The sequence below is a fragment of the Vidua macroura genome, chromosome 26, assembly GCF_024509145.1.
Source record: "Vidua macroura isolate BioBank_ID:100142 chromosome 26, ASM2450914v1, whole genome shotgun sequence".
Classification (NCBI taxonomy): Eukaryota; Metazoa; Chordata; class Aves; order Passeriformes; family Viduidae; genus Vidua; species Vidua macroura.
The window spans coordinates 2070047-2094096 of NC_071596.1; the positions used below are offsets into that span (position 1 = coordinate 2070047).

The 24050-nt window shown below is 59.8% G+C and overlaps 3 protein-coding genes across 4 annotated transcripts; 1 reads left to right on the plus strand and 2 right to left on the minus strand.

Annotated features, from left to right (window-relative positions):
• Positions 1–2267: 2267 nt before the first annotated feature.
• ABHD17A (abhydrolase domain containing 17A, depalmitoylase) lies at positions 2268–8860 on the minus strand. Of its 2 annotated transcripts, none has more exons than XM_053999258.1 (5): positions 8755–8860; positions 6401–6907; positions 4856–5050; positions 4063–4242; positions 2268–3209 (listed from the first exon to the last, which is right to left on the minus strand). In XM_053999258.1, the coding sequence occupies exons 2-5, from the start codon at positions 6703–6705 to the stop codon at positions 2984–2986; spliced, it is 906 nt and encodes a 301-aa protein (XP_053855233.1). In that variant the 5' UTR covers positions 6706–6907; positions 8755–8860; the 3' UTR covers positions 2268–2983. The 2 variants fall into 2 exon arrangements, with proteins under 2 accessions (XP_053855233.1, XP_053855234.1); XM_053999259.1 differs by lacking the exon at positions 8755–8860 and adding an exon at positions 8669–8741.
• A 40-nt stretch (positions 8861–8900) lies between these two features.
• Positions 8901–10098, plus strand: LOC128819529 (protein FAM32A-like). The gene is made up of 2 exons (XM_053999782.1): positions 8901–9011; positions 9647–10098. Exons 1-2 carry the CDS (start codon positions 8901–8903, stop codon positions 10076–10078), a joined length of 543 nt encoding a protein of 180 aa, XP_053855757.1. The 3' UTR covers positions 10079–10098.
• A 1144-nt stretch (positions 10099–11242) lies between these two features.
• On the minus strand, positions 11243–20888 carry LOC128819233 (AN1-type zinc finger protein 5-like). The gene is made up of 7 exons (XM_053999260.1): positions 20762–20888; positions 20182–20460; positions 18951–19124; positions 17836–17929; positions 16914–17032; positions 15377–15487; positions 11243–13647 (listed from the first exon to the last, which is right to left on the minus strand). The coding sequence occupies exons 3-7, from the start codon at positions 19099–19101 to the stop codon at positions 13499–13501; spliced, it is 624 nt and encodes a 207-aa protein (XP_053855235.1). The 5' UTR covers positions 19102–19124; positions 20182–20460; positions 20762–20888; the 3' UTR covers positions 11243–13498.
• Between the last annotated feature and the right edge of the window lie 3162 nt (positions 20889–24050).

The window sequence follows — 24050 nt, forward strand, 5'->3', positions numbered from 1 at the left end:
CAAGCACGTGGAAAACCAGAGCAGAGCTCGGAAAAAAGCTCCTTAAGATGCTTTAATTCAGTTTCCTGGATCCCATGACTGAGCTCGGCCTCTAAACGAGGTCTCATGACTGTGGCACGCAGGCCCCGGCCATCAAAAGCCTCATTTATGCCCCAAATGAGACTTAAACCCCTCTTGGCTGGTCACCCGACATCCCCCATGCCCAGCCTGGGCCCCTGTGCCCTCCTGGCTGCGGGCTTCAAACCAGCCGGAGGGACACCTGCGCTGACCCTGCTCTGCTCTGGCTGCAGGAGGGACTTTGGGGACAATCAAGGCCTTGGCTCTTCCTGTCCCCTCCAGGGAAAGGACACTGCAGAGTCCCCTTCCAGGTACCCAAACTGTCCAGCCCTGTCCCGCACCCTGTGCCCTTCCTTCACCCCAAACCACAGCACCAGTGGAGGGGACAAAAGTGCCATCCCAAAGGGGACAGAAGTGTGATCCCAGAGGGGACAGAAGTGCTGTCCCAGTGGCTCATGGCCCAGTTTGGCCCCAGCCGGGGGTTCCTGTGCCCAGGGCCCCCAGCCCACACCCTCTGAGGCCCCTGCAGCTCTCGAAGGGGTGGTGCTCCACTGTCCCTCCCTGCTCCAGCTGCTGAGTGAGGATGGAGCCTCCATCCTGGGACAGATCCAGACCCAAAGCCCTGATCCCAGTCAGGGCTCCCCTCCATGGAGGTGGCACCCAGCAATGTCCATCTCCTTGGTCCATGTTCCTGACCTGGCTCTAAACTTTGGGGATGAGGCTGAACTTTACTGACCTTTTGTCTTTGTTTTAAACTGAGACATGGGAAAAACAACCTTGAGCCACCTCAACATCCCCCCAAACCCAACGAGCTCTGAGCCATCCTGCTGGCAACACAGAGCTGGCCTGAAGCATCCGCAGCTCAACAGGAAACAGGCAGCAGTAAGAGGATAAAAATACCCTGGGTGCACACAGAACGTCTCTGTGCCAGGATTAGGGAGCCCTGGGACAGCAGGGCCAGAGGGAGCCGGGCTGGGCGGCTTTGGCTTCCCACACACTTGTGAGCCCAAGGCTCCCAAACCACCTGGCCACTGCTGGCAGAAGGATGGGGAAGGAAGGACTGGGGGGATTGCAGGGAGAAGCCAGACATCCCAGCTCCTGGACCCCAAAATCCCCCGGGAAATGAATGAGGCCCCCTCCAGAGCCATCATCCACTCCTCTTCCAGCTCCTGCACAGCCCCAGCACCAAGGAAGGGTCATCCCTCCTCCTCTGGAACACTCTGCTCTGCTCCTGGGGGACAAGAGGGATGTGTGGGAAGCAGGGGGTCCCATGCCCCCCACCTCGGCCCCCCTGGCTCCCAGCCCCAAACAATAGTTGCATTGGAGTGCTCGGAGCGTGGGGGTGCAGCGAGGCCCCCCCGCCTGGCTCCTGAGCCCCTAAGGAGATTAAATCCCTCCTCACATGAGCCTGGCAGGCCCCAGGGCCTCGTGTCGGGGACGGGACACAGAGAGGACAGGGACAAGGAGGGGAAGGGCAGAGCAGTGTTCTGCTGTTTGGGCTGGGGCCAGGGATGTCCCAGGGGCAGGAAAACACACAGACAAACAGCTCTTCCTGGGGTGTAAGAGCAGGCACCATCCCAAAAATCACCAACCTCAGCCTCTGCCTTTCCCTGGGGCAAATTTCCCGTGTGCTGGTGGGAGGACTCTGTGGGACACCCCTGCACCTGCCCCCATGGCCAGTGCACCCCCAGAATCACTGAGGTTCCCACACACCTCTGGTCAGAACTGGGCATGGAGCAGGTCAAAAATAAGGTTTGCTCTCCCCAGGACCATCCCATGGACCCCAGGACCACTCTGCATCCACCCTTGCTGTGCTGGCCTGGTACAGAGCAGGCCATGGGGATGTCCCCCTTCCCCTGTGGCACACCCAGCCCCCCCACAGCTCCTGGAAGGCTGAGGCCATCCTCCACCTCTGCACCCGTGATCCCACGGGACCCCCTAATGACACAGGACAGGGGAATGGGTTCCTGTTGTCCCCAAGTCCCACTGGACACACAGACCTTTGCAGCCTTGTCCCATGGGCCAAGGGCATCTTCCCTGCTCCCGCTGGCACCTTGGAGCTGCCCAGTCCCCAGAGGAGGGTGACAAGCACTGGGGATCTGGCCAAGGACAATCTAGGGAAGGTGCTGAACAGGGGGAAGAGGGGGCCAGACATCCTGGGGCTGGGTCAGGAGCCCCCAGGTGCCCCATGGAAAGGGCACACACAGGTGAAACGTTAAACCTCTGCTCTTTATTTGCTGCCTGCTTCCCTTACCCCGTTCCCCAGGCGAGTGGGCCGGAAGTTTTCCAGGGGTGACCTGAGCACCAGGATGCTCTGGGAAGGCGGAGCAGCACCAGACTGGAGGAGGTGTGGGGCAGGGGGGCACCTCCTCCATGCATCCCCATAGTCCCCATGGGGACACGGCTCTGCCCCAGCTGCGGGGTGAACACCGGGCACCACCAGTGCTGGTCCCGGGAAAGCTCCATGGAGAGCAGGAACTGCCACCTCCTGTGTCCCACCCACAGGGACACCGGGGAGGGGCCGGGGCCCCAGCCCCTCTCCAACACGCCTTATTGCTATGGTCAGAGCAGCAGAGCGGCCGGGAGGGACTCGGGGCTTCGCCGGTTTGGGAAAGGAGACAAGGACATGTCTGAAGCCAAGGATCCACCATCAGAGGGTGGGCTCGTGTCTCTGGGAAGGGGCAAGGAGGGAGCTGCCGTCTCTGGCCAGCCGGGCCGGTGGTGCCAGCAGCGCCAGGGCTGGCACCAGCAGGGAGGAGAGCTGTGCTCATGTCCGAGAGTAAACACTGTCCATTCCAGGGCCTCCTGCTCTCTCCTGAGCCTGGAGCCGAGGCTGAACAAACTTGTTACAGCTCCAGCAGCAGGACTAGGGAGAGCCACTGGGAGAACTGGAGAAACAAGCAGAACCCCCCTGCCTGCCCCCTGGCTAGTTGCGTTGGCTGGCCAGCTCCTGGGAGATGAATTTCCGAAGGCGCTCGAGGTACTGGCTGTAGAGTTCAATGTCATTGTGCCCAGCCCCGTCCACCCACAGCGGCTCCACGGCCTTGGGGCAGCGCTCGAAGAGCGCCAGGCCGTGGGAGAAGTCGATGACTTCGTCCTCTGTACCGTGGATGATGAGGACAGGAGAGGTGATTTTGGAGATCTTCTCGATGCTGCCAAGAGGGTGGATGGGGAAGAGAGGAGAGAAGGGGTAAGCACAAGGAATGAGACATTTCCACTCCTCCTGCCCCCAAAACATCCCATGGGAGAGGGACCAGGAAATGCTCTTTGATCATGGCAGAGCACAGGGAGAGGGAGAGACACAGAGCTTCTGCCAAGGAAAAGATCTGCCCCGGTGTGACAGACAAGGAGCAGACAGCAGTGACAACATCCCCGTGGGACCTCAGCTGGGCTGATGGGAACTGCTGCAGCACAGCCCTTCCCTGTCAGGCTCTGAGGAAGGGAAGCACGGCTGGTCCCAGCCCAATCCCAAAGGCCACGTGAGGCCATCAGGATGCAGAGCGTGGGCTGGTGGCTCCCAGCCACAGCTTCCAGCTCAGGGACTGTCCCCTGGGCCCCACGGGCCTGGCTGCAAGGGAGAGGCAAAGGAAGAGCTTGTCCTCACAGCACTGCTCCTGCCATCTGAAGAGCAGGAAAATCCCCAAGGAATAACTCTTGGGGCACTAGAGGGGTCCCAGGGACACCCAGGGCTTGTGACACCTGACAAGGAGCCAGCAGCACAGCCCCAAAGCTGGTGGGCAAAGTCACTGGGACAAGGTGGCCAGGAGGTGATGCCACAGGGGACCGGGGTACACACATGGCACAGCCCTCAGGAGGGGACACAGTGACCCCAGAGAGAGCTACAACTCCCAGAGGGCACCAAATACAGGGCAAGAAGATGCTGAAGGGGATGTTTAAACCTATCACAAAAAATGGCCCATATCTCACATGCCCCCTGGCTGTGACCAGAGCTGGTCTGGGCACTGCCCCTCCAAACCCCCCATGCCCTCTGCCCAGGGCACTCACTTGGGGAAGGCATCGAACCAATAGGTCTTCTTGGTGTCGGGGAAGGCGACGCGCATGCCGGAGGTGAGCGGGGAGTGCAGCACGATGGCTGCGCACTCGTAGCGGGAGGCCAGGTCAACCGTGGGCACTGTGCCAATGCTCTGTCCATACAAAATGATGTTCTCCGGGCTGATCCCGTACCTGGCAGAGGACGGAGCAGCTCAGTGGCCAGGCACATCACCAGGAGATACAGCTATGGGGTTACTCTGCTCGGGTCATTGCACCCACAAGGCTCCTGGCAGGGTCTGGGGTCTGTCTCCCTGATCTTCCCCCAGCTCCTCATGGCTGGGCCCAGAGCAGTTCCTTGTCCTCCCGAAGGACCAGGGAGCTGCCAGGGCTGAGCTGCCAGCTGAGCTCTGGGGGATGTCAAGGCTTTCCCGCACCAGGTCAGGGTTATAGGGTGTTCAGACCCTGGACTGCAGCCGTGTGGGGCAGTTCCAGCTCTGGGTCACACAGTGAGCCAGGCCCAAGGAAGAGGAGGCAGAGCCTGGCACGGGGCTGCACCCCAAGCCTGGCAGGGGAACCAGAGCTGAGCCTGGCACAGTGAGACAAGAAGCACAGCTTCTGCCAAGGTCATGCCCTGCAGCATCCCTGCCCCTTGGATGCCCCAGCTGCTCCCTCTACAGTTTTCCAACCACCCCTTCCTGCCTCAAGCGGCCCAGGGTTCCCCTTCTGGGAGATTTCCTGTTTTCCAGCCTCCTGGAGCACAGGGTTTTCCTGAGGCCAGCAGGGCCGTGCTCCCCGCCCCGCTCACCGTGTGCGCAGCGCCTGCCACGCGGCGTCGATGTCGGAGTAGAGGTTGCGCTCCGAGGGCCTGCCCGTGCTCACACCGTAGCCCGAGTAGTCGTAGGAGAAGATGTTGCAGTTGATGCGGGTGCCCAGCCCGATGTAGAAGCTGCTCATCTGGCCCAGGTCCACGGCGTTGCCGTGGGAGAAGAGCACCGTGTACCTGGGACACGGGTACAGAACGTTAATCCTGGGCTCTGCTGGAGCCAGAGCTCCAGCACGGATATCCCCAGAGGCCAGCAACCAAACCCCGGGACGCAAAGGGCCAACGCCCCTCTAGCCACCAAGGGAGGTCCTTGTGACACTCCCAGGGACACCCAGACCCTTCTGCTGCCGGAGCCAGGGGCTTGCTCCCAGCAGGAACAGGCAGCATGAAGGCAGGATGATGATTCTGTTCAAATTTTTGAGTCTATTTTCAGTAAAAAGCTCAGGATTTGGGGCCGTTTGCCCAATGGGGATTTCAAGTAAGAATTCTGACAGCGGGTTTTTTCTCTCCTGAGCCTGGCAAGACACCAGATGCTGAGAGAGAAGTGAATTGTGGGAGTGACAAGGCACAAGAAATTACCACCATAAGGGGAAAAACAACGTTAATCATAAAAATTAACACTAATAGCAGATTGATGAGAGCTTGGCTCCCTTCACTCCCTGCTGAGCCCCTGCAGCTGGTCTGAGGGGTCTGTGGCCAGGCTGAGCCTCCAATCCTGGCCTGGATGCCCAGGGAGCCCCAGCTGGAAGTCGGTGACAGGATGAGCTGCAGGAACTCAGACATCCAGCAGCACCTGATACCCCACGCTTTGGTAGGCCTGGTTCCCCCCAGCCCTGCAGCCTGGGATGCTGGTTTTGAGGACCTGTTGTTCCTGGGAGGACACAGGAAAGGGCTCAGCTGGGGTGACCTGGCCTCCCTCTGCATCTGAACCCTCAGACTGTGCCACTGCTCAGGGAGCAGCTGCCAAGTCCCCTCCTGTCTCCTCTGCCCAGGCAGTGCCAGCAGGAGGGCGTCTCCATCTCATGCTCCAGGGTGCCAGTTCACTGACCCACGGGAGTGGCCAAACCCCTCCTGGCTTTCACTCCCATCACTCTTTTCCTTGAGGAATCAGAAGTCCCTGTGAATTTGACTAAACCAGGCTCTCCTGACTGGCACAGGCAGCTGCCCATCCCCATGGTCACCGCAGGGCTGGGGATGGGGAGAAGCAGCTGGTGCAGCCACCCTGGTGCCCCCTGAGCAGCAAGCTCTGTGCAAACAACTGGAGCATTGCAGGGGACTGTGAGACAGCCTGGGGAATCCCCACACCCCTGCAGCCTCTGGCTTTGCCTCTGCTCCTCCTTTAACCCCACTCCCAGTGTGGCCACAAGCCAGACCGGTCCTGGGAGCCCAGCTCGCCCGTCCCACCGGACGCCTCCAAAGCCCCGCGGCAGGGCCAGCTCCTCCAGCGAGGCTCAGCTGAGGGGGAAGAGGGGACGGGAGCCCCCAGGGCGGCCCCAGGGCAGCCCCAGCTCACACCCAGTGACTCACCTGGCGCCGGGCACGCAGCGGACGTACATGCAGCCGACGCGGTTCCCCCGGCTGCTCTTGGTGACGAACACCTCGATGTTGTCCAGCTCCCGCTGGGAGTACTGGAAATCCGCCCGCTCCTTCAGGTGCAGCTTCCAGCGGCCCGCGGCGCCTCGCAGGGAGCCCGTGCTGCCCACGGGCTCAGGCTCGGGCACCATGGCGTAGGTGGGCTCCGGGGGCAGGAAGGCGAGCTTGGCCGCGATGCGGCTGGGGCAGGGCGGGCAGCAGAAGAGGCAGCAGAGTTGGCTGATCGACAGCCCGTTCATGACGGCGGCGAGGCGGGAGGGGAGGCGGCCGCGCCCGGAGCGAGGGAGGATCCGAATCGGACAGAGGCCGGCAACGACGCCGGGCCCGGAGACGCCCCGTCCTCAGCTGGCCCTGGGCACGGCTGGCGCCGGCCGTGCAGCGCGGGCCGGGGCGTGCGGCGGGGCTGTCGTGTCCATCTGTCCGTCCGGCGGCTGCGGGGGCCTGCGGGCAGGGCGGGGGCGCTGAGGGCTCTGTCCCCTCTGTGACCCACGGCCGCGGACAAACGCGCTCCCCGCAGTGTCCCCCCCCCCACCTCGAGCACCTCTGCAGCCCCCACCGAGCACACGCAGCCCCCCCGAAATCCAAGCTCCTGCCACATTCGCCAGCCCACGCGGGCAGCCCACGCGGAGGGGGCGAGGACAAGCGCAGGATCCCACACACACCACCCCCACAGCAGCCACACTGCTGATGGGACAAAGGACACGGCTCCCCCGGGGCCACCTAGGCGTTCGGGAGTGCCGAGCTCCCTAGGAAAAAGGGGAAAGGGGAGGAAGGGGGAAAGAGAGGGAAAAAAAAAAAAAAAAAAAAGCAACTATTTTCTGCAAGTTTGGGCACAGGCTTGAGCTGAGGAATGTCAAACCAGCCCACACCCCGAGGAATTCGCTCCATCTGCTTCCGAAGGCCTGGGAAAGGGGAGGAAAGGGTGGAAGAGGGATATGGCACTGAAGCTGGGATATGGCACTGAAATATGCCAAAATACTGGGAGTGAAGGGATGCCCCGTGTCCCGGTAGGAGCCAGGCCCCCTCGGGCCGGTGACCATCCACAGCAGAGCCAGGGCCAGTGTCACACCTGGCACGTGGCAGCCGTGTCCCTCCCAAGTTTGGCACGCCGTGTGCCGGTGGGACCGGCACTCCGGGGGCAGATCGGGTGGCCGCACACCTGCACGGGGTTCACGCGGGGAGGTGGCACTACGGGCCACTTACACCGTGTGTCACACTCGTGTCGTATGTCTTGCACGCGCTGGGACAAAGCCAGGCACCAGCTGGGGACACCCCGTCGTGGGTGGCCAGCCCCGCCCGGCCCCTGCCCTCGCCCCACGCCTGCTGTGGGGGCGCGACCCACCGCACACACACCGACCCCACACCCATCGGGAGGGGGATCCATGCTGCACCCAGCCACTGACCTCTGTGGGGCCCCCCACCACGGACTGGTGGGTGCCCCCCCCCTCCTCTGACAGGCACGGGACCCCCGCCCCGCACACCCTGACCGGGCTGGGGCTGTGGGACCCCCGCCCCGCACACCCTGGCTGCACACACATTTCCCTCCATCGCCGGCTGCTGGCCTCCCCCCAGCACTGACCCCTCCCGCCAAGCCACCCCCACCCCAGAGCAGTGAGTTCTCTCTCCCCCTCGCAGCCCTCCCACCTTGCAGACAAGCATGGAGACCCCCATCCCCACTCACACCGACCCGTGTGGGCCCCAAATCCCCTCACTGATCGCTGGGGGAGCCCCCAAACACACACTGAGCAATGGGACCCCTCCCCGATCACTGTGTGCGTGTCCCCCACAGCCCCACCGGACCCGTGTAAGCCCCCCGACCCCCGCACTGACCTCCTCGAGACCCCCCCCCGACTATTGAGGGGTCCCCATGAGCCCACACTGGCCCGCGTGGCTCTCGCCCGGCCCCCACCGCCTGCTGCGGGACACGCCGCCCACCGCCAGCCTCCCCCGCCTGCTGGGGGGGTCTCACACACCCTGCCCGGCCTGCACCTCCCACCGGGGGGGGTCCCACAGCCCCACTGACCCGCGCGGGCCCCCCAAACCCACACTGACCACTGTGCCCCCCCCAAACCCACACTGACCACTGTGCCCCCCCCAAACCCACACTGACCACTGTGCCCCCCTCACTGACCAGCGCGGCCTCCCCCGCGTGCCGGGGCCTCCCGTCCCTCTGACCGCGCTCTGGGACCCCCACCAACACACCCTGAGCGGACCCCGCTCCCTGCAGGCTGCCCCCCCGGCCGTGTGCCCGTGCCCGTGCCCGTGCCCGTGCCCGTGCCCGCCGGTACCTGCACATTCTCCCGGCCCCGCTCGCCGCTGCCCGAGGCCCCGCGGCCGTTGCGGCCTCCCAGGCGGGGGCGGCGCTGGCCCCGCCCCGGCCGGAAGTGACGCCATCGTCCCGCGCCCGTTGCCATGGGAACAGCGCGGCCGCCTCATGGCGGGGACGCGGCGCGGCCTCTCCTCGGTCCCTGCATCCCAAAGTCCCAAATGGGGCTGGAAGGGACCTCTGGAGATCATCCAGCCCGACCTTGGTCACCTGGAGCAGGTGGGCTTGGATTGTCTCCGGAGAGAGAGACTCCACCGCCTCCCTGGGCAGCTGTTCAGTGCTCTGCCACCCTCGGTGTAAAGAAGCTCTTCCTCACGTTGAGGTGGGACTTCTTGTGGTTTGGTTTCGTTTATGGCCATTGCACCACTGAAAGGAGTCTGGTACTCACGTTGGAGATATTTATGTGATTGGTGAGATCGCCTCTTGTTGGAAAATATACCACGTTTAAAATTTTTATTTCCTAACTTTAGTCACGTTTGTTCGCCTTTGCCCCGGGGGAAGGGAACGGAAGTTTCCCTCCAAAGCATTGTTCCTCCAGGAACAATGGTGAGTTCGGCATCTCAGCGGGCTGAGGGCAGCACGAGAGATACCCGAGAGATAAAGGCCATCAAGGGCCATTGGCGAAACATCAGCGACCATCCACTCCAGACCTGCCCCCTGGCACGGCTGGAGACACCTGGAAAAGGCTGATAAGGAAAGGCAAATTAGGAGTGAAGACCTAATTAACATCAGAGGCGAGGAAATCCATATGCAATAGGAAACCAAGTACTAAGAACTGCACGAGTCGGGACCAATGAACATTAAACCGATGGATTTCTATGGGTTTGGGACTGTATAAAATTTGACAAAAATCTAGAAGTTTGAGAAAAATCGTGGAGCGCGATCCCCTGCGGCTGAAGGGCAGCGCGGGCTCCCTGGGGGCCGGCAAGCAGGAGAAGAAGGCGAAAGACAAAGCCCAGATCCCGGAGCAGATCATGGGCAGCAAGGAGCAGGAGGAAGAGGAGGAGGAGCGCGGGCTGGACAAGCGGACCCGGGCGCAGGTGGCCCTCGAGAAGGTGCAGAAGCAGCAAATGGAGCGGATCCTGAAGAAAGCGTGGAAAACCCGCAAGCAGCGAGTGGAGGAGTCCCAGAGGCACTTGGGTGCTCTGACTGAGCACTGCCACATTCCCAAATCAGCTGCACTAAATGAACAGAGCAGCTGGTCACGGCTCTGGAGCTGGAGCTGGCTTTGGTTTGTATCAATGGAAATCTGGCTGTTCTCCGTATTGTTATATTCTGGAATGTAACTTCTGAGCTTTTATGACTTCATACTCTTATTTTATAGTCTTTTTTAAAAAGAAACAAACATCCAACACTCTCAGCCTATTCTGGATTAAGCAAGCCCAGCTCCCACTGTCTCTCCTCACCAGAAGGAGCTCCAGACCCCAAATCATCTTTGGGGTCTCTGCTGGACCCTCTCCAGTAGCTCCTTGTCCTTCTTGTCCAGAAGTGGACACAGCAGCCCAGATGTGCAGGATCCCTCCCTGCCCTGCTGGCCACGCTCCTCCCGATGCCCCCAGGGTCCCAGTGTCCCCCCTGGCCCCAGGACACTCTGCTGGCTCAGGGACTGTTTGTCATCCACCAGGAGCCCCAGGTCCTTCCCTGCAGAGCTGCTCTCCAGTGGGTCACCCCCAGCCTGTGCAGGCCCCTGGGCTTTGTCCTCCCCGGGTGCAGGACCCTACACTTGCCCTTAGGTTTGCCCCCTCCCAGCCCCTCAAGGTCCCTCTGAATGGCAGCCCAGCCTCCAGGTGAATCAGTCACTCCCCCGGAATCGCCCTGAAACCTGGGCAGGATCCATTCTGTCCCCTGCAGGCCGTTGCTACCCGAACGGAGCAAGGCTGGAGGAGGTTCCGATCCCTGGGGACAGTGCTGAGCACAGGTGAGCTCTGCTGTGCTTCCAGGCCCCTCTGAGCTCTGCACTCAGCCAGGCTCTCCCCCCCAGTCCATTCTCCCACATTTCCCATGTCTACCCACAGAGATGTCACGGGAGGCAGCGTCCAAAGCCTTGCTGAAGTCAGTCCTGGTGCCAAACACTGCCCAAGTGCCCCCACATGGATATGGGGAGCAGAGAGGCTTTGGGGGCCTATCCCAAACTCCCTTTCCTGCCCCACGGAGGTAACAGCAGAAAAGAGGGAACCCAGGAGAACCTCAGAGCCCCTCAAACCCAGCAAGGGCTTCCTACTGAGCCAGAAGGCCAAATCCCAGACTTGTCAGGGTTGAAGTGACCTCTGGAGACCATCCAGCCCAGCCCCTGGTGCAGTTGAGATCGGGGGGTGCTCTGATCCCTGGCCAGCACCAGGTACTGTGAATGATCATCCACAGGGAAACTGAGGCACAGAGCCCCACAACCACCCCAAAAGAGCCAAGCCAAGCCCCACAGATATCCTGCCTGAAACAGAGCACCCACAGCATCCAAGCAAACTAGACTGTGTTGTATTTACACTCATGGACAGGGAGGGAGGAACAGGGAAAAGGGCGGTGCTGGAGAAGCAGGTGGCTGTGAGCTTTCCCAAGGGATCCATGGGAGCTGCTGCACTTCCTCGGGGCTGGTGGCTGCAATTCCTGCATCCCCTGAGGGTGAGGGATCATCCTCAGCCAAAAGCTCAGTGGCAAACCCAGCCTGGCCACCACCAGCTCCGTGCTCATGGCCCAGGTGTGTCCAGGGGTAACATGTGCAGCTACTTGCATGCTCCAGACATGATGTCAGTGTTATCCAGAAGGAAAAACCTGAGGAAAAGGCTGGCAAGAGGCAGCCTCGCTCCTCTCTGTGCTGGAGGGGGGTTTGCAGCAGTTTGGGAGGTTCAGATGCTGCCAGTAGCAGCACAGGATGGCAGCTGGCACAGAGCACACACTGCTTTGGCTGGAGCAGACTGCAAAAACCAAACACTCCAGCACCTGGGCAGAACTGCCACAAGCAGGGCAGGAAAACAGCCTTTGGAAGGAAGGAGCTGCTGTGGTTTCCCCCAGCTGGGCCCTGCAGCTGTGCTGACACCAAGGGAAATGCTTCCAAAGCGTGGGATGGCCAGCAGAGTGGGACAGAGGCTGCTGCTTGTCCCCCGGGGCCCATCCGGGTTTCTCTGCTTGAGAAAGCCAGAGCCCCGTGGCCACAGCCCCACTCCTGGTGTTCCCAGGAATCCCCCGGGCATGGAAGAGGCTGTGGCTGTGCCCCAGGAGCCTCTGCCTGCTTTGTGCTGCATCCCTGAGCCCCAGGTCCTCCCAACAGAGCCCTCCAGGTGCTCTTTCTGGAGTGGTACTGAGTGGCATTTGGTTTTTCCTACACCTCCCTTCCTGTGTGAGTGAGTGAGAGCAGCCCCAGAGCCTTCTACGTGCCTCTTAGGGTGCTTGAGGCCTCTGAGCATGTTCACTGTACCCCAAAGGTCTCCTTCTGCCTTCCCTTGCACCCCAGAGCCTTCCCTGGGCCTTCCAGCACCTCAGGGAATTCTGAGTCTCTCCAAGCACCTCTCCCTGCTCCCTGGGTCTCTCCATGGGCATTTCTGAGCCCCCACCTGGACTTCTGGGCACGCCGGGACCCTCCTTGCGACTTCCCCTCTGTGTCCCAGTTCCCTCTGTCTGGCTTGGAGAGCATCTCCTGGGGACCTGGCCCTGCCTCTCATTCCACAGGGAGGGAGGAGGCAGAGGAGGGCAGCTGGGTGGGCTCCCCGAGCTCTCCCCAGTACCAGCATGGCCCACATGGGAGGAGGGGACCCCACTGTCACCTGGATGCAGGGACAGGTCCAGAAGCAGAGGTGTGGGGACCTGAGCTTTGTGCACAACCCTGATGAGAGCGACTCGTGTAAGGCAGAAGGCAGGGAGAGAAGGGAGAGGAGAAAGGGGAGAGGAAAGAAGGGAGAGAGGAGAGCAGGCACAGGCAGTGCTGAGGGACACACACCTTGCTGGGAAAGCAGCCGGGGTTATCCAGGGGTGCTGAAGCAGGAGGCTGGAGCAGGGGTGTCCCTGGCTCCCTCCCTGTGGAGAGAGGCACAAGGCAGCAAGCAGAACTTCCTGGAAGGTCCTGCCCTGCCCACGTCACTTGAAGCCACAAAATAACTTTCCTGTGCCAGCATCACTGCTCAACCCCCTTGGTGCTTCTCCAACAGCGTCAGCAGAGGGTGGGGAGAGGGGTCTGGGGTGCTGGAACTACAGAATCAACTTTTGTGCATCTGAGAGCAAACACCTCCCGGGGAGCAGACGGCAGCCTGGCTGCCAGATCCCCCAGCTCCCGGGATTACAGGCAGAGGGAACAGAGTCCAGCAGCTGCTCGGGGACTGCGGCCACAAGTCCTGGGTGGTTTGCAGGACTCGGAGCCGCCGGCAAGGGAAAGGCTGCCCGGCAGAGCCCGGCCGCTCACGCCGCGCAAACTGCCCGGCAAGAGGCAAGTGCGAAGGTCTTAGCGCCGGAGCGGCGGGGCAGGACGGTCCCTTTTCCTTTGGGAAGCTGGTTGAGAACACATCAGCTGAGCAGTGGCTGTCGGACAGGCAGGAAGGGAGAGGAGGAACACCAAGGGACTGCCAGAGGTGCGAGGAGTCCCCATGTCCAGGTGCCGGTTTGTGCGCGCTGCCAGAGTCACCCTCGCGCCGCCGCAGGAGCTGGGAGGAGGAGGAGGAAGGCTGGGAGGAAGGGGAGGAGCACCAGGCAGCCTGGCTGCAGTTCGAGCTGCTCGGACCCCTTCACAACTTCTGGATCTTCTCGGCGATAACGATGGGGTTTTCCTTGCGGATCTTCTCGGCAGCTTCTGCCTTGTAGTCGTAGGGGCAGGCGTGCATGTCAGAGTACCGGTGAATGGCACAGAACAGGTTCCCGCAGCGGCAGTCGAAGCCTGAGGGGAGGAAGAGCAGGGACAAAGCCACATCAGACCCCATCCAGCCGAGCAGGAAGGCGGCAGGGCCTGGCTCCTTCCTGCCACGCCAGGAAATGCCACCAATGCAGAGAGAGGGGCAAGGGAGGGGGGGCTGCTGTTCCCCACAGGCCAAAGGGACTCTTTATTTGGGGAAGACCATGGGTGGATCTTTGCTTTCCTCTGGCTCAGGAGCTCCGTGTGCTTTGGGCAGCCCCAGCTGTCACATGGTGGGAAACGCTCCCAGAGCAGCTGCTGTCTGCGCTCCCTGGGGACAAGGGACATGCCAGGCACTGCAGAGTGCCAGATTGCTAATCTCCCCAGGCTCCCCAGGCAGCCCGAGCTGGAGCTCAGCCCTCTGAGCCAGTCCAGCTCCCCAGGGTCACACAGCAGCAGCTGGACTGACCAGCAGCAAGCAGCAGAGCTGTCACCACCTTAGGATCATGTTTGAGCTATTTAGGCTTCAAAACTCCCAGTTCAGTCACTTCACTCCGAGACAATGCTCAGAGTGCTACCATTAACACAGCACACTGGGAAAGCAAGGCAGAGAGCGAGCAGGGGATGTGCTGCAGGACAGCAGGGAATCTTGCTGGCAGGGAATCATGCTCTGTCCCTTCACTTTTTTCCAACTACAGGCTGTAAAGCCCACAAACACCTTGCTCCAAGGTGCCAGTTTACTCCTGGTTGAGAAAACTCATTTTATCCTAAATACCCTCAATTCACAGGAGTTCTCTGTAAGTTGAATCCTAAAGAAGAGAACTTCTCATAGTTTAAAGCTTGTAAGGAAACCCTCATCCAGGAAAACAATCCTCTCTGCACTCTGAAGGCTGGGCACAGAATACCCAGCCCAGATCCAGGTTTATAAACCCACCCCTATTCTAGGACAGTGCCCATGGATTTCCAGGCAAGCTCAGGTTCAAACTTTCCAGTCTAGACTTTGCCAAAGCCTCTTATATCCATGAAAACAGCCAGTCCCTGGCTGCTGGATGCCCCAAGCAGGCTACAGAAGCAAGTGCTCTGCCACAACAGCATGACCTGCACAGCCCCAGAGTTAACTTTTTTCCAGAGAAGTACTAAATGCCAGAGATAATTTAGGGGAACGATGTTTTTATTAGCAAACCACAGCCAAATTAATTGCTTCACTTTCCAGAAGCTGTCTTCCCATTGATAGCAGTGCCCTGACACCATCCCAGCACTTCTCTCTCCAGCTTTATAGGCTGCATGCTGAGAGCCATCCTGCTCTCAGGAAGCTAACAGTGGAAATCAGGCAGCATTAACAAATGGGATGAGTCTTGGAGAGGGATTTTCCATTTGGGTCTAGCTCAGTTCATGTCACTGTTACGAAAGCTTTACCACAGACCTGACCGGGAGCGGATTCTGATCCACAGCAAGCTCTGCTTTCCTCTACAGCAGCTCCTGCCAAGAAGCAGGAACAACCAAGAGGTGCTGCCACATCCAATCCTGCTCCCAAGGGCTGCCAGGACCCTGGCAGTGAGTGGGATGTTCCCCAGGCTGCTGCCTCAGCCAGTGCTGTTGCAGGTCAGAGCTCTCCTCCCTCCTCTCCTGCAGCACCACAGCTCCAGGATGGATTTGGGGGAAACCTCCAGCCTCTGACCCTCCAAACCCAGCAGCACCACACCACTGTGCTCACAGGGCTCTCACTGGGGACTGCTTAGGGCACGGGGAAGTTTTTCCAGAGCCAGGCACTTACCAGTCAGCCCAATCTTCTTCCGGCAGGTGAAGCAGCGATTCTTCTTCGGTTTCGGTTTTTCCGAAGCCGTCTTGCCCTCAGCCGTGTTCTGGGATATCTCAAGCAGGGTACCTGAAACAGAGGCAAGAGTTTTGCTGCCATTCTTGATAAACCAAACACTCATTTTATCACAGGAGCTGCTTGAGGCTCTGATGACTCTCCGTGTGCACACTGACCTGGCTGACATACCCCAAACTGTGAGATTTGCCTTGTTCCACCGAGATCTCCACCTCACAGCTTTCTCTCTGTTTCAAATGCCTTAAATCCAAAGCTGAAGTGGTCACTGGACAGTGACTGGATAGTCACTACAGCTCAGCTGCTGTACAGCAATACAGCTGGCAGCTGAGCCCACAGTTAATCTTCACAGGGAGAAAAAAAGTTAACCCCTTGTAAGTACTACTAATTATTTCTGCTGACTCTTATGTAAGTGTTCCTCAAATGTAGGTCTTAGAATGCTTTACACAGATATCCATCACTGCCTCTAATCTACCAAAGGGAAAACTGAGCTCTCAAAGCCAGATTGTTAAAGGTCACTGATGCTTAGCAGGATTTCCTCCAGTACCTAAGCAGGTTAGAGAAGTCAACAGGAGGGAGGAGCTCCAACTGCTCCTTGGAGCATCTGCAGTGCAGGCTGCTCTGAGGAGACAAAACAGAGACAGCTTTGTGGAGCTGACCCTAAACAACCTCCTAAAAACTACACAGGCAGATGAAAGGGGCAGGCCCTCCCGAGCCTCTTTTTAACAGTCTCTCACCTGCCTGTTGTAAATTGTCTCCAGGGCTTGCAGGCAGGAGATTACCTAACCAAAATGCCCAGCCATGTGTGGTGACTAAAGCCCTGGCTTATTAGCAACCAACAGCTCCTGGGTTTTTTTAGCTTTCAATGCAAGCAAGCTGTCAGCTGAGCAAAGGAGGGTGTCTGCATGCAGATCACCTGCTTATGGCATCAGCTGGAGGATGTGCCACACTGGGCAATGACTCTGCTGCTCCTCAATCACGTCAGGGCACTGGCTGTGTAACACCCCCCGAGGGACAGGTTCCCCCATCACACGGGGTGACAACAACAGGCCTCCACTACCCCCAGGCACTGTCACAACCGAGTCACTTCTCTCCAAGCCTCAGATGGATCCGTCTCCCTTCCTCCCCCTCGGGAGCTGGCAGGGGAGTGCCGCCAGCAGCAGCCGCGTCAGGCTGTGGGACGCTCCGGGCTCGCTGCCATTCGCTGGGAGAGGCGTCATGGAAGATTATCCTCCTGCCAGCCACTCGAGGGCTGGCAGCCACTCAGCCCTCAGCCCACAGAGCAATCTCTATCAGCCTGCCCTCGAGCACAGCATTTGCTCTCCTCCCTGTCACCAAAACAAGTTTCCTCCTCAGCTCTCAGGTGTGCCTTCACTGCCGGGAGGGGACACACCCCATGGTCAGCAGCTGTCCCTGCTGCTCCAATGGACTCCTGAGCTCAGTGTCACTCAGACCTGTGCAAAGGACAAACCAAGCACCCTACCTGATGAGGAAGAAGCTGATGAGGCTTCATCTGTCTTGCTGAATTCCTCTGTCTTGTTGCTGGTTTCCTCTCTGGATATGCTCATGGCCGTCATCTGATGGGTCACAGGAGTCTGAGCGCTGGGAGCATTTGCAGCAGACAAACAAAAAGAGAAAACACAACTATTTTCATTTGATGGACAGTTATGTGGGAGAGACCTTCAGCCTGTAAAGTTTATTTCCTTATATTCAAAAGTAGGTCAGGAGCACAGCAGGTCAATTCCCCTTGAAATCGGGGATCAAAGTTCTTTATAGACATAAATGGAATGAATCTGTGATGATCTCAGTTTCCTTTTGCACCCAATTATATCTCAAAGCAAGGCAAGAGCCTATCCAAACAAGTCCAGGGGCAGGGAAACACAGTTATGAGTCAGGGCTGTAATGTGATGGTAGAGCTCAGTGCAGCTCTGTGCTCCTTCCCATCAAACAGGCCCAAGGTCTCTAATCCTGCTGTCACAGCTTTCAGACTGGGTCATCAGCAGGTGTTTTCACTTAGAATCACACAACATTCTGGGTTGATGATCCTCGTGATCCTTCCAAGTCCAACTCTTGGCCCTGCACAGGAAAACCCCAAAAATCCCACTGCTTGGGACCGAGCAGAAACTGAACAGTTGAACAGAGCCAGGGACAGACAAGGTGCACTGGCTGCAGGAGAACCAAGATGCCATTTAATTTACTACCAACCCTCTGATACCTCACTCTACACATCAGACATAGCAGCAGCAGATTGAGGGACATCTCAGTCTTCCAAATAAACCGGAGTCACAACGCAAACTTTGACCCAGCCTGTTTACAGACATATGAAGGATGACACCTGTCCCTTGTGTCCCAGAGCTGGATTTTAGCAGGGTTTAGATTCCCTCCCCTCCAGACTCTGCCCCTACCTGGCTTTTGCATCCTCAGGTGTGGAGTCTCCCTCCGCACACTGTCCTGCGATGGCCTCAGAAGCCATGGGGCTGCTGCTGGGACCACTGGGTGCTACAAGACAAGAGCAGGCTAGGTCAAGTCTCGGGAAGTATCAGCCAGTTCCTCAGGTGCTTGACAGTCAAGGAGAAAGCAGAACGAGCACTTCCAGCAGACTTTACACTCCCGTTCCCTACTGCAGCTGGGAGGGCACACTTCTGTTGGGATCACTCCCATATTCCTGCTCCTACACTCTCCAAATCTGTGCATGGGACTCTGTGGGACACCAGGGCTGTCTGGATCTCGAACCCAGTGGCACTTTGTAAACTTCTCCAAGGTGTAAGAAACAGATCCTCATCTGCTGAAAGGAACAGGCTTTGACAGACACATATGGGTTTGTGTCAGCTGAGGATCTAAGCTGGGGTATTAGGAAAAGCCTTTGTCAGGAAAAGTCATGTTCCTGAGCATATTTTGTGTGGGTGACTCAAGGCAAGCCATGATGAATTCCATGACCCTCAGGAATAACTCTCACAGTGGAAGAACTCTAAGAGGCATTTCTCACTCTGCACATGTGGCATCTGCACGACCCTCAGCAAAAGAAATCCCTGCTCACGTTGCAGAGAGCATCCTTCCCCTGCTCCCATCCCAAGTGCAGGAAACAAACCTTGTAAGTCATGACTTTTAGATATCACACTGTTAAGATAAGAATATTATAAAAATAGGCCAAATAAAACTTCATTGTGGGGCTTTGTCATGGTTCCCAGCAGTCAGCATCTAATCAGGGAGCAGGAAATAGCTGAAAGCTGGGATCACTATTATCACATGTGAAATTCTACAGTTTACTGGAAGGTGCTGGCTGGGACGGGGCTTCACAAACTGGTGAAACTGGGAAGAAAACAAGTGCCCCTCCTAACAGGGAACAGAAGTGCTTGAGGGCTTGGATCCTTGATTTAGAGCCTTGGGTATCCATGGAAAGGGAAAGATGATTTTTCTAGGAGGGGGTAAATCTGCTGGTGGCCAGGCACCAGCACCATGCTGAACACAGTTTGCATCCAGACACCCATTCAAGACAGATTTCCAGGAAAAAATCCTCTACCTGGAGGGCTTATCCGGTCACTGCTCTGCTGCCTCTGCAGGAACTCCTTGTAGCACACGGAGCACATGCCGTTGGTCCGGGGGCTGCCATAGAACCCGCAGCCCGTGGTACACAGCAGAGGCACCTGCGTCTGGTTCGTCTCCTGAGCCATCCTCGCCCCTCCCAGGCACCGAGCTGCAGCCAGGAATCAGAAATAAACCCGGGACAGCTGTGAGGGCCGGAGCGCTCGGGCATTGTGTGCTGCAGCTGATCAGGAAGGAGCACAAAAGATCCCAAGAGAGCCCGGTTCCTGCACGTGCACAACCACACGACCCCAGGCCCTCGAGCACTCGGGGCTCCTAAAATCCGTGTCCTGGGGCCCTAAGCCACCCAGAGCTGCTCAGAGCCAGACTGCAAAGCCAACAGGAACTGGCTCCCGGCTCTCCCTGCTGCACCACGAGGCTCCCTGAACTCCCGGTGACACACGAGCACGTCAGACCCCAACAATCCGCTCTCCACCGGTACCAAATGTGCCCCCACAGCACTACTGATGGCCCCTGTGAACACCCACACCTCACACGCCCAGTGCAGGCCCAGTCAGTCACATTTTGGTTTTCATTTCGAGCCTGGTTTAGTTTTTTAATTCTGAGGAAGATGACGCAAGCGATGCAGGAGGAACCCACTGACGCTCTGCTCTGACATACGTGGGTAAGGGGAACGTTCGTATGGTTAGGCTGGAAATAAGGATAAGGTTTTCTTTCCAGCAGTAAGATGTGATTCCAGAGCACCTTCCCGGGGAAAACAGCTGACACGCTGAAACCTAATTTTAAATTTAATCTTAATAATTTCTCTCTGGATCACATGCAGTTACCTCCAACCCCAGGAACTGGCCCCTCCAGCCACACACGGTGTAGCATTTACAGGGCCAAACCCACCACAGTGCTCCAAATGAGAACCATGAGGCACAAACAAAAACCACACACAATTCCAGTGTGTGTGGACAACGTGGCTGCAGCCAGTCCAACTCTGACACAGAACAAGGGGAGAGGATGTGCGCAGGACCATGGTGGGTGCGGGTGGCTCCAGCTCGGGCACAAAGCCACGGCGCTGGTACCAAGAGCTCCCAGCAGTGCTGCCTTTGTGGGGTGCATGAAGTACCCACGACCTCCCAGCCAGCCCTGCCGCCTCCCTTCCTGCTCCTACAAAACTTGCTTCACCGAGGGAATAAACAAGACGAACACGAAATCATTACCCTGCCAGGAGCGCTCCCGTGGGACGGAACCGGATCACCTCTGGTTTATCCCTCCTCGTCCTCAGCTGGGGGATGCGGGTTTCGGCTCCGCACCCGGGGGTGCCTCGCAGAGCTCAGACCAGCGCTCCCATCGCCACACCGGGACCCTCCCGGCCCGAACCGGCCTCTCCTCGGGCACTCACAGCCTGGGCAGCCCCGGTAGCGGTGGATCCCTCGGGGATCCCGGCTGCGCCCGCTGCCACACGGACAAACCTTCGGGAGCTGCTGTCGATCGAGTCCCTGCAGAGAGAAGGGGCCGCGGGCTCAGCCCTCCCCGAGCGCCGCCCGGCCCAGCCGGCCGGACGGGCCGAGCCGCGGCCCCCGCCGTGCCCGGGCGGCCCGGGCTGGCTGAAACCCCCGCCCGGCCGGGGAGAGACCCCCACCGCCCCCTCCCGCGGCTGGCCCCGGCCCGCCGCCCCCACCCCCCGCGGCCGGGCCCCGCGCCCCGCTCCCGGCCCGCGGCGCTAATCGAGGCCGAGGCTCCGCGGCCTGCGCGGAGCGGGAGCCCCGGGCCGGGCCCCGCTCGCCGGGCCCCACTCACCGGCGGCGGAGGAGGGCGGGCGGCCCCGGGCCGGGCCGGGCCGGCCCCGGGAGGCTCAGGCGGGCGGCGGGCAGGGAGCGCTGCCGGGAAACATGGCGGGCGCGGGCCCCGAGCGCCTCCCCCGGGGAGGGCCCGGGACGGGGGGGACGGGACGGGGGGGACGCGAGGCCTGGGACGGGGCCGGGGGCGTAGGTGTGAGCCGGGGAGAGGGCAGGGGGCTGTGACACCCCCCGGGGACACGGGCGGGGGTGTAGGGGAGGGGGCTGGGGTGTGGCTGTGCTCCAGCAATAGGGGAGGGGGCTGTGACCCCCCGGCTGTGAGAACAGGAGTGTCGGTGGGCTCCGGGAATAGCGGAGAGGGCTGTGAGCCCTCCCTGCCCCGGCCACGGGGACTGGGGCATGGGGCAGGGCCTGGGGTCTAGGTGTGCTTCAGCAATAGATGCGAGGGTTGTGACCCCCTGGTTACAGGGACTGGGGTGTACGTGTGCCCTGACTATAGGGGAGGGAGCTCTGACCCCCTTGGCTGTAGGGCCGGGGTTATTGATGTGCCCCAGCTATAGCTGAGGGGCTGAGACCTACATATATGTGGGTATATGGGGTGGGACACAGGCAGACTCCCCTGCAGAGAGAGGTCTGGGAGCCTGGCTCACAATCAGACCCAGGCTGTAGGAAGGGGGGTGAGACCCTTGTCCCCCAAGCTATAGGGGCTGGGACACAGGTATTGCTTGGCTGTAGAGGCTGGGACACTGTGGGGGCTTCAGCTGTAGGGCAGGGGACTGCGGACATGGCTGTAACTGCTGGGGAAGAGGATGGGCAGTGCTCTGCTCACACCCCATCCATAGGGGAGGGATGCAGCCAGCTCTGCCCCAGCAGCATGAGAGGGGCTGGGACCCCCAGCTCTGGGCTCTGGGGCCATACACCATCCATAGTGTGGATGCTGGGATGCTCCGGGGGCCTCCAGCTGGATGGCATTCCCAGCTACAAACTGTTCCTGCTGCTCTTCACCAAGCACTGGATGATGTGGGGATTTATTCAATCAAGGCTCTGCTCAGGAAGCCCAGCTGGTCATGGGGCCGATTCCCTTCTGAGCTCGTGTGCCCAGCCCTGCGTGCAGGACTCCCTTTCGAGCCCCTGTGCCCATGCTGAGGTCCCGGACTCTCCTCCAAGCCCATGCCGGGGGTCCAGCCCTCCCCACTGCCATTGCCATGGGGGCAGACCTCGCAGGAGAAAACTCCCACTCCCAGTTGTGCTGGGGCTGGGGAACACCGAGCAGCAAAACCCCCGGGAAGTCACGGCCAAGCTGTGCTCGGGAGTGTCCCCAACACCTCCCTGCCCAAAGCTCTACAAAGAGCTTTACCCTGAGCTGCGGCGGGCTGGGCCGCGGGGTTCGGCCCGGGTTTGGTGTGAAGAGAGGCGAGGGCTGGACTCCGCTCTGGGGGTGCCTTGGGGGAGCCTTTGGGGCAGCACAAAGGTCCCTGCGGGGACAGGTTGGGACATTTCCAGTGACACCCACCCCGGGCCGGGCGCGCGGCCACCAGGTGGCATCAGGAACCCACGGACGTGGGCGCGGGTGCCCAGAGAGGGTGAGGGTACGGAGGGTGGGTGTACAGGGACGGTGGGTGCACAGGCACCCAGAGAGGTGGGCACACAGGTACCCACAGACAGTGGGTACGTATCCAGGGAGGGTGGGTGCACAAGTACCTGGGGAAGGTGAGTTCACAGGTACCCAGGAATGGTGAGCACACAGGTACCCAGGGACATTGGGTGTATAGGTACCCACAGGCAGCGGGCACACAGGTACCTGGGGAAGGTGAAGGCACAGATACCCAGCATGGTGAGTGTACAGATACCACAGAAGGTGGGCACGCAGGTTCTCACAGAGGTGGGCACGCAGGTCCATGGGATGGTGAATGCACAGGCACCCTGGGAAGGTGTGTGCAGGAGTTACCAGGGAAGATGTGTGCACGGGTAACCGGGGGGGGTGGATGTAGAGGTGCCCATGGAAGGAGAGGGCACAGATAACTCATGCACCTGCAGCCTCGCAGGCATCCCTCACTCACTGCCAGCCCCATGCCAGCCCTGCAGAGGGGATCCCTGGACCCTACTTTGTTAGTGAGGGTCACTCAGCTGACAAGGCTCCCTTGGCTAATGAGGGTCCCTTGGCTCTTGCAGACCAGGGGCCTTGGGGCTGCCAGCTCCAGCCCAGTGTGCCCCTGGCTCCTGGGGCTCCCCATGCACCCTGTGGTGCTGCTGTCCTGCTCCCCAGGCCCTTCAGCTTTGGGGATCAGGGCACCTACTGGGGGACAAAGTCCCAGCAGCCCCGGCTGGGCAGGTGGAGCACCGAGCTGCTCTGAGGGCAGTTGCAAGGGGACTGGGAGGTGCCTTGAGGGCACCTTGGGGACTCTGAGGTCCCACCTGTGGCTGGGGCAGCATGGCTGGAGCTGGGGACACCGTGCTGGGGAGGTGGGGGCACGCAGAGCAGGGCAGGCCAGGCAGTGTGATATTAATACACATTTTCCTGTGATGTTCTGGCACAATTTTCAGAGCCAAAGCCGGAGGGAGCTCCTGGCCAACACAGCCTGGGTTTGTTGCTCTCCCTCTTCACTCTCTCCTCACCCCCAGATCCACCGATGCCCCCACCCCTGTGGCTCCCACAGCACCAGGATGTGTTGCTGGAACATCATCTCCATCTGTCCTTGAGCTGTGGGAGAGGAGAGGGGAACTGCCTCCATCCCTGCCGGCATCAGCCCTCTCCACAGCATCTTCTCTGCCTGGGTTATCTAATGGCTGTGGCAGAGCCTTTAAATGTCACCCACTAAAGAGAGCACGACAGCGTCCGGGCAGGGAGGGGAGGCTGGGTGAGACAGGATGGGAAAAACAGGAGCAAAACAGTATCGATTTCCAGCCAATTATCACTGTTATCAAAGCAGAGCAATTAAAGGATGAGGCCACATCGCCAATACCCGGCTGCCCCTCGGAGGCGAGGCACGGGCTCACCAGCTCTGTCAAACACACACAAATACACAAACACATCCAAGCACCTTCCCTCTGTACATGTGTGTCCGTGTGTGCTCGGAGCACACGCGTGTGCTCACACACACACACACACACACACAGGGGTCCTGAGTTCTGTGGCATCTGCTGAGCTTGTTTTCCCCGTGGAGTTAATCTCCCCAGCCCGCTTCACTGCCTCGTTCTCCGTGCAGCCAGGATGTGCCTCCATCTGGCTCTGGCTGAGCCCAGGGAGGGTGGAGGGCGCTGGGGACAGCTGGCAAAGCGCTGCCTGGGGT

Bases quoted from the DNA above. Each gene is read 5' to 3' on its own strand.
- ABHD17A (XM_053999258.1), bottom strand. From the start codon at position 6,705: ATGAACGGGCTGTCGATCAGCCAACTCTGCTGCCTCTTCTGCTGCCCG. The intron at 4,243-4,855 runs GTGAGCGGGGCG...GTCCTCTGCCAG, and splicing joins TGGCAGGCGCTGCGCACACG to GTACGGGATCAGCCCGGAGA. The intron at 3,210-4,062 runs GTGAGTGCCCTG...CCCTCTTGGCAG, and splicing joins TGGTTCGATGCCTTCCCCAA to CATCGAGAAGATCTCCAAAA.
- LOC128819529 (XM_053999782.1), top strand. From the start codon at position 8,901: ATGGCGGGGACGCGGCGCGGCCTCTCCTCGGTCCCTGCATCCCAAAGT. The intron at 9,012-9,646 runs GTGGGCTTGGAT...TGACAAAAATCT, and splicing joins ACCTTGGTCACCTGGAGCAG to AGAAGTTTGAGAAAAATCGT.
- LOC128819233 (XM_053999260.1), bottom strand. From the start codon at position 19,101: ATGGCTCAGGAGACGAACCAGACGCAGGTGCCTCTGCTGTGTACCACG. The intron at 17,930-18,950 runs GTAGAGGATTTT...CTTGTCTTGTAG, and splicing joins TGACCGGATAAGCCCTCCAG to CACCCAGTGGTCCCAGCAGC. The intron at 15,488-16,913 runs GTAGGGTGCTTG...CCTCTGTTTCAG, and splicing joins ATCAGCTTCTTCCTCATCAG to GTACCCTGCTTGAGATATCC.